Source organism: Heterodontus francisci, chromosome 38 (genome assembly GCF_036365525.1).
Source record: "Heterodontus francisci isolate sHetFra1 chromosome 38, sHetFra1.hap1, whole genome shotgun sequence".
Taxonomy (NCBI): Eukaryota; Metazoa; Chordata; class Chondrichthyes; order Heterodontiformes; family Heterodontidae; genus Heterodontus; species Heterodontus francisci.
The window spans coordinates 7973358-7989691 of NC_090408.1; the positions used below are offsets into that span (position 1 = coordinate 7973358).

The 16334-nt window shown below is 41.5% G+C and overlaps 1 protein-coding gene across 1 annotated transcript in view; it reads left to right on the forward strand.

Moving 5' to 3' along the window:
- adamts17 (ADAM metallopeptidase with thrombospondin type 1 motif, 17) overlaps positions 1 to 16334 on the forward strand; it is a 679121-nt gene that overhangs the window by 226679 nt on the left and 436108 nt on the right. The window contains exon 8 of the mRNA XM_068017704.1: positions 14206 to 14311. Coding sequence (XP_067873805.1) covers positions 14206 to 14311 — 106 coding nt within the window. The remainder of the gene's footprint in view (positions 1 to 14205; positions 14312 to 16334) is intronic.

Here is a 16334-nt window from a genome sequence, read left to right on the forward strand (position 1 = left end):
CCACCACCTGAATACAAGTTAACACACATGTTATGAAAATGTGTTTTGTGATGACTGATGATTTTAATTGAATTGAATTTTTTTTTTAAATGAGTCATGCTGGCACTTAAATATGGCAACCCTAATTTTCATCACTGTACTTTCTACATCCCAATGGATTTGAGATGGAGACAGCATGTCTGCACAGACCCATCAAGGAATCCAAGTGAACCACCTATCCTGTACCCATTAACAAAGCGTCAAGGCCATTACCTGAATAGTCAACTGATAGAGACGAACCACTCAAGCCTAATCACTTGAACAATGGGACCCAAGCTGTGAGAAGGTAATTCCTGGAAACAGACTGATTTATTTGCAAGAGGGAATATACACTAGTAATCACGCTTGAATCATTGGTTGATGGTCATGTGACAGGCTCACCCTTCATGTGCTTAAGCTAGTATTTTCTCTGCAGTCGAGAGACAAGATGCTAGACACTGACAAGAGAAGACCTGAGTGGGATCCTTCCTTTGTCTCTCTCCAATCCACCTTGCAAGCTTTGAAACCTGTTTTCTAACCGAGACCACCCAGTGATGCCCCTACTGCAGACAGAGACTTTTTGAAGGAAATTAGCTGCCCTACTGTCTCCAGGCGAGACACTGAATCAACCATCCACATCTTCAAATCGGAAGCTTCAGGATCACCAAAGAAAAGTCGCACTACTGCCAAATTCAGTCTGAAGCCAGCCGAGTCACTAACCTCCACAGACTGTAAAGTCTTTTTATTTCTCTGGAATCTAATTCGATCGATCTACCCTTCCCCATTGTGTACCTTTTTGTGTGTGCGCGAATTTCGAGTGTGTGTGTATCGGAAAGTTGCGCCGTATTTTATTTTTACTTAGATTGGTTTAAGTACAATAAAGCTAACCTCTTTCATTGTTAAACTCAAGACAATGTATGACGTATGAAGAGAGATTGGGTCGATTAGGCTTGTATTTGCTAGAGTTTAGAAGAATGAGAGGGGATCTCATAGAAACCTACAAAATTCTAACAGGACTGGACAGACTAGATGCAGGAAGGATGTTCCCGATGGCAGGGGAGTCCAGGACCAGGGGTCACAGTCTAAGGATAAGGGGTAAGCCATTTAGGACTGAGCTGAGGAGGGATTTCTTCACCCAGAGAGTGGAATTCTCTACCACAGAAGGCAGTTGAGGCCTAATCATTAACTATATATGCAAGAAAGAGATAGATCTAGTTCTTGGGGCTAAAGGGTTTAAGGGATAAGGGGAGAAAGTGGGAACAGGGTACTGAGTTTGGATGATCAGCCATGACCGTATTGAATGGCAGTACAGGCTCGAAGGGTCGAATGCCCTACCCCTGCTCCTATTTTTCTATGTTTCTATGTTCTATGTTTCTAAACCTGTCTCATTGGTTCTCTTTATGATTATGGCATATAAACAGTTAAACACTCACTGAATTGGCAAGTATATCCACTTCAAAAAGAAATAAACCTGTTGCGGTCAAACGAGGAGATGGAAATGTTGGGGAGCCCTTTGACCCCTCCTCACCTGATTGTAACACCCAATTAATATGCAGTTAACTGAGCCAACACTTGATTGGTTGCAAAGTGCTTTGGAAAGTACTGAGGATGTGAAAGGCGCTCTATAAATGCAGGTTCTTTCTTTAAGCTGCTGAGCTGATTCTCAACATTCTATCACTTGTTGAAAAAAGAAAGTGATATTGAAGGGCAGGCGGTGGATCAGATGTTCTTGATGAGGGAGGTAAATATTGAAGGTTCAGAATGGATTTTCTAGAGGGTTTGGCAGCATATCCCCATACCAAACAAGTCCAGATTTTTACTAGTCTGGTACATTTTGAAGTATTGTTGAGTTCACTGCATGTTTGGATATCCTGTCAATGTAACATTTCACTGACTGTATGGAACGTGTGTTTTGATCATTTCAGGAACAGTAAACAAGTGAAATGGAATGGTTGAGATACAATATTAAACACTGGGTAAAATAAAGGGTATGCTTTCATTTTGTTCTTGTATGCTTGTGAATGCGAGCCAGCGAAATGATAATGTAGACACAGTTGTTAAATTGATACAGCAGTGTGTGTTGATAGAGCTCCTGCTACTGGGCACTGATGACAGATTGTGCAATCGCACAAATCCAAAGGAGATTTATTTGTGCAAAAAGTATATCTCAGTGAGTAGTTTAGCCCCCAGTTATATATCAGGATGGAACAATTTGAAGATTAAATGTATTTTGTTAATAATCCCCCTGGTAACTGCAGCTATAGGAAAGGATCATGGGAAGGATTGGCTGAGTGAGTGTGAGATTCAGCCCCTCCTGTTGCATTCTGGGAGATCATTGTGCGGTCCCCATTATTGCAGCCTGGGAGATGAGGCTTCGCATCAGGATCATTTATTTGGAGAATTGTCCCTGATAAGTACGTTCTGATTGTGCTATCACACTCTGCACGTTTGGTCTAAGTGCGAAATCAAACGAATTCTAGCACAAAGTTTAAACAATTTGTGCAGCTACCAACGCGTTAAATGCCCGCTGAGTGATGAAACATCACGGGTTGTACTACTTAATTCTATTTAGTTATCCCAAACAAATCAATTCCTTCTCAGTAGGAGGTAGGCTGCCTCCTGAATGTAATTAATTATAATTATGTGGCCATCATCTGGGATTTCGCTGCAATGAACTACAGCAGATCAAAGGCCGGAAGCTTAAACCTTTGGTAGTGTTCTGGTTCTCCATTTGGCTTTCTGCTAATGCTGGCTGCTTGTTCAGTTTGTCAACACATGAACAAACATGACTTTTTGATTCACTTTGTTTTCATTAGCTTCCTTTGGATGAAAACTGAGCATTGTAATCATTTAGCTCTGGTTTTAAAATTGATCGGCCTCTTGTTTTGGAACTGGGTTATCTCTCTCCCCTAATCTTTGCCTCACCAACCCTCTCAGGGTATGGGAACGCTGTGACGTGGCAACACGCACATTAAAATACATGTCATGTAACTTACCAAGCACAGGAGCCCTGAATTCCATTGGGACTAACTCAGCTTCATGGTAACTTTGAAACCTCTTTCCCCTTGCTCACTGAGCACTTTTGTGCCATTTAGTTCTCTGCTGCAGTACAAGTGAAGGAAAATTCAATATATCTGCAGTTTATGTTACAGTAAACCCATGATCTATTCTCAGTGTAACTACTTGCTTTCACACATCACATGCAAGGCTTTGGGTTTCAATTTCCACAAGATTATGAGCTGTTTATGAAGGTCTAAAAATGTAGGACACGTTTGTATTTTAAGTGGAATTTACCTTATTTAGCAGTTATATTCAGGGCTGTTTTATAATTGTCAGTTTTTTGAAACTTTCTCAGTTTTGCTAGTAATCTAGTTTTTTAATGCATTCATTCTATTCAGTGTTAGTCGATAGGCAATGCTTCTTACACAAAAGGAATAGTTTGCTTTTGATGACATTTGGATCATTGGTAGAAATAAAGTGGTGTGTGCTGCACTGTCTGAAACACAGATCAAATTGCTTTTTTTTATTTTGGCCAGTCAAGAACTGTAACATGGGAAGTGTGAAATGATGGATACGATGTGCATGTTATTGTACAGTTTTTATTTAATTATTGATAGATGTGCCAATGCTAACTTGTAATACAGCCCTTTGTGCAGTTCGTGATTAACTCCCACATTATTTGTGTACTTGGACACCTAAATCCTTTTTCTCCTCCACAGCTCCTCACTTCTCACCATTTAAAAAAAAATCAATTTTGTCTTTCTTGGATCTAAAATGGATGAGCTCACAGTTCCTCACATGGAACTGCATCTGCTATAGGTTTTCCCACTCACTCACTGCCTTTGTAACTTCCTGCTCCCATCCATCCAACTTACTGTGTCTCCTAACTTTGTGTCATTTGCAAACTTGGATAAAAAATATACGTATTCCAAAATTTTATATTCAGCTCTATTCCATTCAATTGTTCCGGAAGGGACAATCCTTTGCCGCAATTTCTAACTCTATAGCTATCTGAACAGGATTGTGATCTAAATATTCCAGGCTGTAGGATCTTTTAAAAAGGTCAGGGAAATTGGGAAAGAAAGTGTATAACAATACTGATAAAGGGCATAATTAACAGCTGTACGAAGAAAGGATTTCAGTAAGGGTGATTGGATGCAGTGGATGCAGTATGTATAGAGTTAAGGAGCAGTAAAGGATGTAAGACTCTGGTATGAGTTGGCTACAGACCAATTATAATGTTGTAGTGGGTGATGTATAAATAGGGAGATCGGGGAAGCATGATTCAAATAAAACCAGGTAAGTTCCCCTGCAAGTCACACACCACCCTGACTTGGAACTATATCGCCGTTCCTTCACTGTCGCTGGGTCAAAATCCTGGAACTTCCTTCCTAACAGCACTGTGGGTGTACCTACCCCACATGGACTGCAGCGGTTCAAGAAGGCAGCTCACCACCACCTTCTCAAGCGCAATTAGGGATGGGCAATAAATGCTGGCCTGGCCAGCGATGCCCACATCCTGTGAATGAATTAAAAAAAAAAGGTAAGTACAGACCTGTCAGTTTAACTCAGTTTAGTTTAGAGATACAGCACTGAAACAGGCCCTTCGGCCCACCGAGTCTGTGCCGACCATCAACCACCCATTTATACTAATCCTACATTAATTCCATATTCCTTCCACATCCCCACCTGTCCCTATATTTCCCTACCACCTACTTATACTAGGGGCAATTTATAATGGCCAATTTACCTATCAACCTGCAAGTCTTTGGCATGTGGGAGGAAACCGGAGCACCCGGAGGAAACCCACGCAGACACAGGGAGAATTTGCAAACTCCACACAGGCAGTACCCAGAATTGAACCCGGGTCGCTGGAGCTGTGAGGCTGCGGTGCTAACCACTGTGCCGCCCTTGCGCCACTGTGCAGCCCTGTTGGCGGGATGTTACTGGAATCTACCATTAGACAGAGTGACTGAGCACTTGGGCAAGTATCAGCTGATCAGAGAGAGTCAGCATGGATTGTGAAAGGTAGGATATGCCTGAGTAATGTAGCTGAATTTTCTGAGGAGGTCACTAACATGCCAGATAGGGGAGCATCCATGGATGCTGTCTATATGGGCTTCAAGAATGCATTTGATAAGGTTCCACACAAGAGATTATTAGCAAAAATGAGAGCATGGTATTGAAGGCAATGTTGCGACATGAGTTGCTACATCAGGTAGGAATAAAGGGTTTGTTCTGTGATTGGCTGTATGTGACAAGTGGTGGACCCAAGGGGTACTGGGGCCTCAGTTTTAATGACATGGTTGAAGGAATAGAAAGTTGTAAATCCAAGTTTTCAAATGTTGCAAAGTTAGGAGACACAGTAAGTAGTGTGGATGAGAACAGGCAGTTACGATGGGAGTAAGTGAGTGGGAAAGTCCATGGCAGGTGCAGACCGATGTGAAGAACTGAGCTCAACTACTTTGGATCTGAGAAAGGCAAATTGGAACTTTTTTTCAATAGTAAGAAGCTGGGAACTGTGGAGGAGGAAAAGATTTAGGTGCCCAGCTACGCAAGTCACAAAAAGCTAGAGCACTGGTACAAAAAAATAAACAGATTAATGGAATGTTGACATTTATCTCAAGGGAATTGGAATTCAAAGGAGAGGAGGTAATGCTTCAGTCATACAGAGCTTCGGTCAAACTCCATAGAGTCATATATAGCTGAGAAGGAGGCTATTCGGTCCATTGAGTCCATGCTAGCTCTCCACAGAGCAATCCAGTCAGTCCCATTCCCCCGCTCGATCACCGTAGCCCTGAAAGTTTATTTCCTTCAAGCGCCCATCCAGCCTCCTTTTGAAGTCATTGTCTTCACTTCCACTACCCTCATTGGCAGCAAGTTCCAGGTTATTACCACTCGCTGTGTAAAAAAGTTCTGCCTCATATACCCCTGCATCTCTTGCCCAAAACCTTCAATCTGTATCCCCCAATTAATATGTTGCAACCAAGGCAGGAGTAATGCACTGTTAATTCAGTCTCACTACTCCATTGGTCAAAGCATATCAAGAAAGTTTCCCACCTATTGAAGAATAGCCAAATTAGACACTCTATTTGTCCCCCAGAATAAAGCACACCGAACCAGGTTTCTTTAAACAACAACAGTATTAACTATTGGATAAGAAATAATAAGTCTTCACTACTAATTAAATAAATTTATATGTGTGAAAAGATTTTTTAAAACTCCTCATTCTTCCTTGCCCTCATGCATACACATTCAAAAACCGGTTAACCAGGGAAAAATTATTTTTTGGTTTACAGTTGTTTCTTAGGAATAAAAGGAAATAATAAAATGATTGAGTTTATCATGTTCTGGTAGGATGTTTTTGGTATGGTGAGGTGTCCGAGTCAAATAGTCGGATACCACTCGAAGTCTCTCCAGGCGAGGTTGCTGAATAGTTTGTGATGGGTAGGCATTCAAGACAATTTGTCTGCGGTTAGCTTCACATAGGTCTTTCAGAAAAGGCTGCAGCAACAAGTCTGCTTCGGTTTTAAAAACAGCAGTCTAGCAGTAGAAGCTTTCTGCAGATTCCAGGATCTCCCAAAACACATTGGATGCAGGAATTCTTCAGAGACAGGAGGCAATAGAAATCTGCCACTTTTCAAATGCAGGATTTCTTTTCAAGGGACGCAGGTTTCCTTTACAGAGAGAGATCTTTTCTTTGGTCTCCAGGCAGGTCACAGCCAGATTTCAAAAGTCTGCTCCTTGTCCAACTCACTGGTCTTTTCACAATCCAAAAGTGAAATTAACTTCAACAATCAAGTTGCATGACCATCATAAATCTGTCATTCCCCTTCTGGGTTGTTTGGAAACAGGTGCCTTGCAGTCTGTGTATTTCACTTAATTCAAACCCACCAAGTTTCAGCAATCAATGTCCACAGAAAAAAATCCTTTCCTCAGATTTTAAAAACATGTAGAATTCTAAGTTTTCAATACCAAAACAAAACTCTTGTAACATCTAGTCCTTATACCGTTAGTTAATGGGTACAGCTTTTCCCTTGTCTAACTTACATAAGCCTGTCATAATCTTGTACACCTGTATTATTATTTTTTGATCTAAGGAGAACAACCCCATTTTTCCAACCTAACCTTGCAACTAAAATCCCCCATCCCTGGAATCATTCTGGTAAATCTCCTCTGCACCCTCTCAAGGACCTTCCCATCCTTCCTGAAGTGTGGTGACCAGAACTGGACACAATACTCTAGTTGGGGCCTAACCAGAGCTTTATAAAGGTTCAGCATAATTTCCCTGCTTTTGTACTCAATGCCTCTATTTATGAAGCCCAAGATCCCATATGCTTTACTAATCACCCTCTCCATATGACCTGCCATCTTCAAAGATCTGTGCACATGTACCCCAAGTTCCCTCTGTTCCTGCACACTCTTCAGAACTGTGCTATTTAGTCTATATTCCTCCATTTCTTCTGCCAAAATACATCGCCTCACACCTTCTCAGTATTAAATTCCATCAGCCACCTGTCTACCCATTCTGCTAGCCTATCTGTACCCTGTTGCAGTCGATTGGTATCATCCTCATTATTTACCACACCCCAAAATTTGGTGTCTTCAAATTTTGAAATTTCATTCTGTACTCCAATATCCATATCATTTATAAATATCAAAAAATACCAGTGGTCCTAGGACTGACCTTTGGGGAACAACATTGTCTACCATCCTTGTCTGAAAAACAACCATTTACTACGACTCGCTGTTTTCTGTCCTTGAGCAAATTTTTTATCCAAGCTGACACTGACCCTCTTATTTCATGAACCTCAACTTCATTAACCAGCCTTTTATGTGGTGTTTTGTTAAAGGCTTTCTTAAATATCACATAGACAACATCCAGCTCATTCCCCTCATCAACCTGTGTTACTTCATCAAAAAACATCAATTAGATTAGTCGAGCGTAATCTGCCTTTTACAAATCCATGCTGGCTGTCCTTAATTAACTCAAACCTCTCCAAGTGCATGTTGATTTTTTTTCCTTGATTACTGTTTCTAAAACCTTACCCACCACTGATGTTAATGACTGGCCTATAATTACCAGGAATGACCTTATACCCTTTCTTGAACAAGGGTGCCACATTTGCCACTTACCGATCCTCCGACCCTTCCAGGTTCACTTCTAGGCACCAAGCCTCAGCAAAGATACATCGGCCTAGGAACGGATGCAATGCACACTCACCAGAATGAGGGTGATGCAAAACTCTGCACTTGGGGGAATTCAGAACGATGGGGCATAATGTTAAAATTAGAGCTGGGGTGTTCAGAGGTGACATCAGGAAGTTGTTCTTCACACAAAGGGTAGTGGTAATCGGGAACCTTCTTCCCCAAAACCCTGTAGATGCTGAGGGTCAATTGAAATTTTTCAAGACAGGTTTTTTTGTTAGCTAAGGGTATCAAAGGATATGGAGCAAAGGTGTGTAAATGGAGTTGAGGTGCAGATCAACCATGATCTAACTGAATGGCAGAGTAGGCTTGAATGGCTAGCCTCCTCCTCTTCCTATGTTCCTTTGTAACAGTAGCTTCTCTCCCTGGCTCTTAATCTAATCAATAGGCAGTACTGGGAAATAGGATTTTTGCTTGCCTCACGCTCTGTAACCGTTTTGTTAAACTGCTTTATTTTAATCAGCTTGGTGTTAATCAGATGAAGATGAGCCATCCTGAAGAAGACCTGAGTTTTTTTAAATTCCTTCTTGGGATCTGGGCATTGCTGGCAAGGCCAACCTTTATTGCCCATGCTGAACATGAAAAATTGCTAGGCCACTTCTGATGGCAGTTAAGAATCAACCATGTTGGTGTGGGACTGGACTCTAATACAGGCCAGACTGTATAAGAGCAGCACAGTGATTTGAAAAACAGAACCCAAACTGAAAAGTTATAAGAAATTGACTTTTCCTCAAAGTGGACAATGTGCTGCAAAATGGCCACCAAATGTGACTTGTCCCTGTATATTCAAAGTGTGTACTGTTTGGTAAGGACAAAAGAATGCATTCCAAGCTAGTAGGTGTTAATTACACCCATCCTGAACTCATCAAGAAACATTTTTGAAGTGAATGGGTTCTTCTGAAACAAAGAAAGTGTGAAGTAGCCATATCCTGAACCATTATTGGTCACCACAGGGAGGGGGCTCTGCGTCTCCCAACAGAGGCAACGTGAGAGAATTTTTGACCTTAAAAAATAGCTCTCTGGAGAGAGAGGGGGAGAGTCAGAACAAGATCACCAAAAGCCTGTCCATTCAAGAGCTGAGATTGCTAGCAAAAGCGCTGTTGTGAATACTACACTTCAATTTATGCAGCAGAGAACTGAAGGTTATCACTGTCTCCAGACTGAAATCTCAACCAACAGAAAAATCTACAAACAATCCAGGCCTGCAACTTTGAAAGAGAAATTGACGTCTGAGCAGATTCATCAGGTTTACTGTAAACCTCAAACATCTACCTCGCTTCAAACCACTTACCTCTTCTCTATCTGTCTCTCGTGTGTGTGTGTGTGTGTGTGTGTGTGTGTGTGTGTGTGTGTGTGTGTGTGAGAATGCATGTTTGGGTGGAGTTGCAACAATTTCAGGAATGAATCTTGCTGAAGAAATAGTTAATCTTCTGTTTTAAAGCTGCAAGAAAACCTGTCGCTATCTGTTTATTTGACAAATAAAACCCATGGCCATAACACTTCCCTAACGGAATTTAGTAAACAAATTGTTTTTTTTTAATGACAATCTGCCAGCTTCATAATTTTTACTGAAATCATTTTTTTTAAATTTCCAGCATTTTAAAGAAACCGAATTCAAATTCTCAAATTGTCATGGTGAAATTTTAATTCATCTCTCTGGATTATTAATGCAGGACTTGAGTAATTATTATTCGGGTAACATAACCACTACCATGCCCAATGTGCTATAAAAGAAATTACTAAAAATGGGACTTTTGGGATTTTTAGTCCATTTTTTCCAAAGTAATTGGGAAAGAAAGAGTTAAATTTAAGGGTTGTGCTTTACAACGCAGTGTATTCACACAAGTCTTTTTAAAAAGGTTCTGAGATGAAGGATGGTTAAAATGCTACTGACCTGTGCATTAACATTGTTTTCCACAAGAATGTAGACAAGCAATTAATCAGCCTATCTCAGTTATTGGTAAACAACGCACAGCCATTGTGTTGGGAGGTCCCTGGTCCCAGATGCTCGACAAGTGTTGTACAGCAGGGAGATAGAAATGGCCACAAAGGGACAGTCACTCAGTCAGGTTCTTTTTTAAAAAAGAACTGAAATCGAATTTTGGCCAGGCTCAGAAAATGAATCCAGGATGGTCATTTGGTGTTGAGCTAGATGACTTCTAATGTGGGGAAGGGTGGTGAATTTGTTATTTTATGTTTTTATGGAAAGACAAGTTGTAATTGAACGAAGTGAGTCTGATTACAACAATTTTTCTTTCAGTTTCCTTGCTGTGCAATAAAGCAGCTTAATAATTCATTTTTATCATTGTCTTACGAAGTATTTTCTCAGTGCTTCTTCAAAAAGATTTGGAGTTGTCTTGGGCATGTGCAAAAGACAGAAATATCTAGTTTAGATCACAAGCCGAATTTCGTGGTCAACTGTGTCAAAGGCTGCAGATACGCCGAGGAGGTATAGTTTACCTTTGTGACATAGTGTGTCAATTGTGACTTTGATAACGCTGTTTCAGTACTGCGATAGGGGTAGAAATCTGATTGAAGGGATTTAAGTGAGAAGTTCCGAGAAAGATGGGCACTGTTTTGGGAGGCGACTGCACGCTCAAGGACTTTGGAGAGAAAAGGGAGGTTGGACATGGGCTGATGGTTTGCAAGGACATAGAGTTTTTAAGGAGAGGGAGGCAGGATCTGAGGAGAGAGAAGTGTTAATAATGTCAGCTATCACAGGAGCCAGGAAGGGAAGCTGGGTGGTCAGCAATTTTGTGGGAATGGGGTCTCGAGAGCAAGAGGTGGGTTTCATGGGCACGATGAGCTCAGAGAGGGCATGAGGCAAATAGGAGAGAAATGAGAGAAAAATGTGAACTCGGGGTTAGGACAAGGGGGAACCTTAGAGGTTGGGGATGTGGGGGTAGGAGGAACAGCAGAGGCAGCTGATTGAATGGTCTCAATCTTTGTAACAAAAAAGTCTATGAGCTACTCGAACTTATTGTTGGATTGAAGATGGAGGAAGCAGTGGAGGGTGGTTTAAGAAAACGGTTAGTGAAGAGAAGCCGGATGTTATCTTTTTCTTCCTGGATGATCTTAGATTAGTTGTCCATTTTAGTGATGGAGAGCATTGCTCAATAATGCTTTAGGTGATCTCGACAGATCTGGCGATGAAAGGTAAACTGCCAAAGATATTCAAATCTGCATCACATAGACTGAAGGGAGCGGAGATTGTGGGGGGCGATACTGGGGAACGATTAGGTTGGGAAAGGGCAATAGTTCTCCTGGGGACAAGGGCATCAATGGTAATGCAGAGGGCGTGATTTAGTGAATCAATAGATGCCGAGATGTTATGATGAACTGAAGGTCAAAAGCTATATAGCTGGGAATTTGAGAGTGCAGTGGTAAGTGACTTGAGGGAGGGTTTTTTCCAGGGTCAGATATAGGAAAAAAAAAAGTGGACTTGGGGAGGGGAATGTGGGTTGAGAGCGATACAAGTAAATGATCAGAGATTGCCTTATTAATGATAGGGGTAGCGAGGCAGTATAACCTTACAAGATCAAGGAGCTGGCTGTGAATATGGGTAGGAGAGTTTATATGGAGGGAGAAAAGGAGGGCAGTGAGAGAGAAAGAGAACAGGAGTAGTTGAGATGGAGGTTCAAGTCATTCAGTGCAGAGGTTGAGGGAGGAAAGCAGAGCAGGTAACTCTCAGAAATTTGGAGTGATATTTGGGTGGGCGCTACAGAACAAGATTTTAAAATGTGAGGGTGGAACAAAGTGAGATGCTCAAAGGAGGAGGGTTGTCAGAGGAGTAGGGGGACAGACCAAGGTGTGATTGAGATAAAGGCTACACCGTCACTGCAATGGGGGCAAGTGGTGGAAGGTATCGCCAGGCAGGGAAGCTTCATTCAAGGGAACAATGTCAGATTTTAAGGTGATTGGCCAAAAACCCAGAGCCAATAAATGGAAAATCTTTTTTATGCAAAGAATTTGGAATGCACTGCCTGGTAGGGCAGTGGAGACAGATTCAATAGTAGCCTTCAAAAGGAAAATAGATAAATACTTGAAGGAGGAGAAAATTTGCAGAGATATGGGGAAGTGGGGGTAGTGAGACAAACTGGATTGCTGTTCGAATGACAAGGCACAGACTCAATGGGCTGAATGACCTCCTCCTGTGCAGGACTATTCTATTACTGTATCACCCCCTCAGCCATGTCGCTATCAAGGCCATAATGTCAATGTGATCATCCACAATAAACTCATGGATGGTAAGGCCTTTATCCACTTTTGAACCTATATTCTGGAGGGAGATGTGGAGGGGGCAGTGATAGCTGATCAGGCAGATTTTACAGAGTCACAGCTGGGAGCGATGACAGGGACAGGAACGAGGTTGGTGAGATTCACCACCAGCAGGCCGGCAGGGCAGGAAGGGTGGGGAAAGAATAGGATGAGGCAGTTGGGGTTGTTGCCCCTTAGGAGGCAGTGATGAATGCCTCAGTGAGACTTTCTGAGGATGCCAGAGAGGCACAGAAGGGAGGCTGTACGATAATTTAAGAGGGAGTCAAGCTTGGGATGGCAGCATGAGTGCAGGAAAAATGGAAAGAATTGGAGTTTGAGGTGGTGTGGAAATTTGTGAAATCCTGAGTAATGGATCTCTCAATAGTTAACCAGCACATTGAAGGCAAACTGGGGAAGCTGCTCTACATTTGACCCTAAAGCTCTCATAGCAACAGTTTGAACAACACAAGAGTTTTGAGATTCCCATTGTGTAAAGGACCTCTGTCACTGGTGGTACAGATGTAGATGCCCATTGAGTTGCTATGTGTTTCACACTGGTGATAGATGGTGAAAGCATGCTTACATAGATGCACTAGTGGTCTCCTCCAGAACTTTCCAGGGTGTCTTGCACCATGTCAAATAACCCAGAAGATAGTATTGTTCAGGTAGCAACCTTTGTCTAGATGCAGGATCCATGAGGTCAAATCCCTGGATCCTACAGCTGAGGAAGGACATGATTTGATCCATTGCTAGAAGATTTCTGTTCCTCCACTGCCACCACGTGTCCCCCCTCTTTTATGCTCTGTGATGCGCTTTCTCAAAGTGGAGACCCAAATCCCCAATGATTGTTGGAGCATGCAACACGTGGAGTGACGGAGTGAGGCACTAGCTGCTTCCATTTCCATGGTTGATGCAGCTGGTTCTTTATTTTACCTATAGAAACAGAAGAGGGACAGATGTTGGTGTTTTTTGTGAGGCACCCTTTCAAACATGGCATCTCAGCACACTGTCATGTTAAGAATGTATGCCAGAGAATTGAATGAGTGAAGAATAGATAACAGGAGAAGGAGGCTGGGCTATAGGAATTGATATTAAAAGACAAATATAAATTCCTATTTAATTACCTCAGCCCTGTTCTTATGGGAGTTGTTATTGAAGAATAGACATGATATTAATGTTAAAGCTTTTAACATAAAACCAGACAAAATTCAACCAAGAGCTCGATTTGGATCAGAATAAACTGTGTCCTTGCTGAGCTTTGATATCTTTGCAAACCCTGACTGTTTACAACCAAGAGAGACAACAACGTGGGGCCTTCTTCAAGTTCTGGTCCACCCCATTCCACTTCCACCTCCACTGTGTTATTTGTCGAACATCTGAGATGGCTTGTGTGTAAAATATTTCTTCTTTTTATTAACATGAAACTGCCATTCCACCAGCTCATGTGGAAACAAAATGTAATAAGGTTTTATATAAACTACTGAGTGAAAACTGAGCCAAAAAGACTCTTTGAATAGGAGATTTAGGCGATGGCATTAAGTATCAGACTGTGTAGAACTCAGGAAAGTGCAGTTGACACTGAATTCACTGTGTTACATATTCTTAGTGGAACCCAGCTGTTGTTCTTCACTCTTGATCATGAAGTACAAAAGCAGGTTTACTTTTACCTTGAATTTTACCTCTAGCAATTTAATCACCCTCCATTTTTGGATTCTCCCACAGGAATCGCATACCTTGGGGGGACATGCAGTCCGAAGCGCAAGTGTGTGCTTGCTGAAGATAATGGCCTCAACCTGGCTTTTACCATTGCCCACGAACTGGGCCACAAGTACGTTGATACCGAAGGCTCAATAAAACATTAATAATCATCCAAACATGAGACTATTGTATGTTAAAAATACTAGTTAAAATGTAAAGATGGTTAATTTAAATATATTTGAATTCCCAGATGTTTGTTGCACATTTTGCAGGATGAATATTGGGTTTCCACTCTAGTGTCTGATTGTATCTTTCGATAAGAAGTATGACATGTCTGAGGCAGTGTTATACCGTCCGTGGTGGTTTTGAGACAGTGTTATACAGTCCAGGGCAGTGTTCTACTGTCCATGCTGTATCCGGGGCAGTGTTATGCTGTCCATGGTGTGCCTGGGGCAATCCTTTTGAATTTACGTAGGTAATGCCCCTTTGTGTTGACTACTTTATCTCAATGTTTTTATATTTTGTGGTTCCTTATTACGAGACAAATCTACATTCTCTTCTCATAGAAACAGTTTTCATTGTCTGCTGTCAAGGTCTCACCATTTATTGCAAGTAAGCATTTTAAAACTTGACATAATCTCCCAGAATCCCAGTCTGCACTGAGTGTTGCTTGAGTGCACAGACTATTCTGCTATGAAAAAGGGCTAATTAACAATCGTGTTGTAAAGGAGCCTTTAGGAAAGAGTGACCATAATATGATAGAATTTTACATTAAGTTTGAAAGTGATATAGTTCAATCAGGAACTAGGGTCTTAAATCTAAGCAAAGGAAACTATGAAGGTACGAGGGGCAAATTAGCCATTGTGGATTCGGAAACTGCGTTAAAAGGTACAGAAACATAGAAAATAGGAGCAGGAGTAGGCCATTCGGCCCCTCGAGCTACTCAACCATTCATTATGATCATGGCTGATCATCCAACTCAGTAGCCTGTTCCCGCTTTCGCCCCATACCCTTTGATCCCTTTAGATCCAAGAGCTATATCTAACTCCTTCTTGAAAACATACAATGTTTTGGCCTCAACTGCTTTCTGTGGTAGCGAATTCCACAGGCTCACCACTCTCTGGGTCATCTCAGTCCTGAAAAGTTTACCCCGTATCCTTAGACTATGACCCCTGGTTCTAGACTCCCCCACCATCGGGAACATCCTTCCTGCATCTACCCTGTCAAGTCCTGTTAGAATTTTATAGGTTTCTATGAGATCCCCTTCACTCTTCTGAACTCCAGCGAATATAATGGTAGACAGCAATGGCTAACATTTAAAGAACTAATACATAGTTTACAACAAAAATACATTCCTGTAATGCACAAAAACCCAGCAAGGCAAGTGTTCTAACTGTGGTTATCGAAAGAAATCAAGGATTGCATTAGAGCAAAGGAAGAGGTGTATAAAGTTGCCAAAAAATGGTTAGCCTGAGGATTGGGAGCATTTCAAAATTCTGCAAAGGAGGACCAAGAAAAAGATTGAGAAAGGGAAAATAGAATATGAGAGTCAACTAGTGAGAAACATAAAAACAGACTGTCAAAGTATGTAAAAAGGAAAAGGTTAGCAAAAACACATGTGGGTCCATTACAAGCGGAGTCAGAAGAATTTATAGTGGGGAGTAAAGAAATGGCAGAGAAATATGGAGAATCTATAATAAATGATGTGACAGCAGGACACTTAGAAAATAATGGTAGGATTGGACAGAATCAACATGGCTTTATGAAAGGGAAATCATGTTTAACAAACCTGCTGGAGTTTTTTAAACTAGCAGAATAGATAAGGGGGAGCTGGTGGGTGAGTTGTGAGAAGGATGCAAAGACGCTTCCAGGGGATTTGGAGAGGCTAAGTGGGCAAAATTTTGGCAGATGGAGGTCAATGTGGAGAAATGAGGTTATCCACTTTGGTAGGAAAATCAGAAATACAGAGTTTAAAGAAATAAATGGTGAGAGTCAGGGAAGTGTCAAATTTCAAAGGAACCTGGGTGTCCTTGTTCATGAGTCACTGAAAGCTAACATGCAGGTGCAGCAAGCAATTAAGAAGGCAAATAGTATGTTGGCCTTCAGTACAAGAGGATCTGAGTATAGGAGTAAAGATGTCTTACTGCAATTAT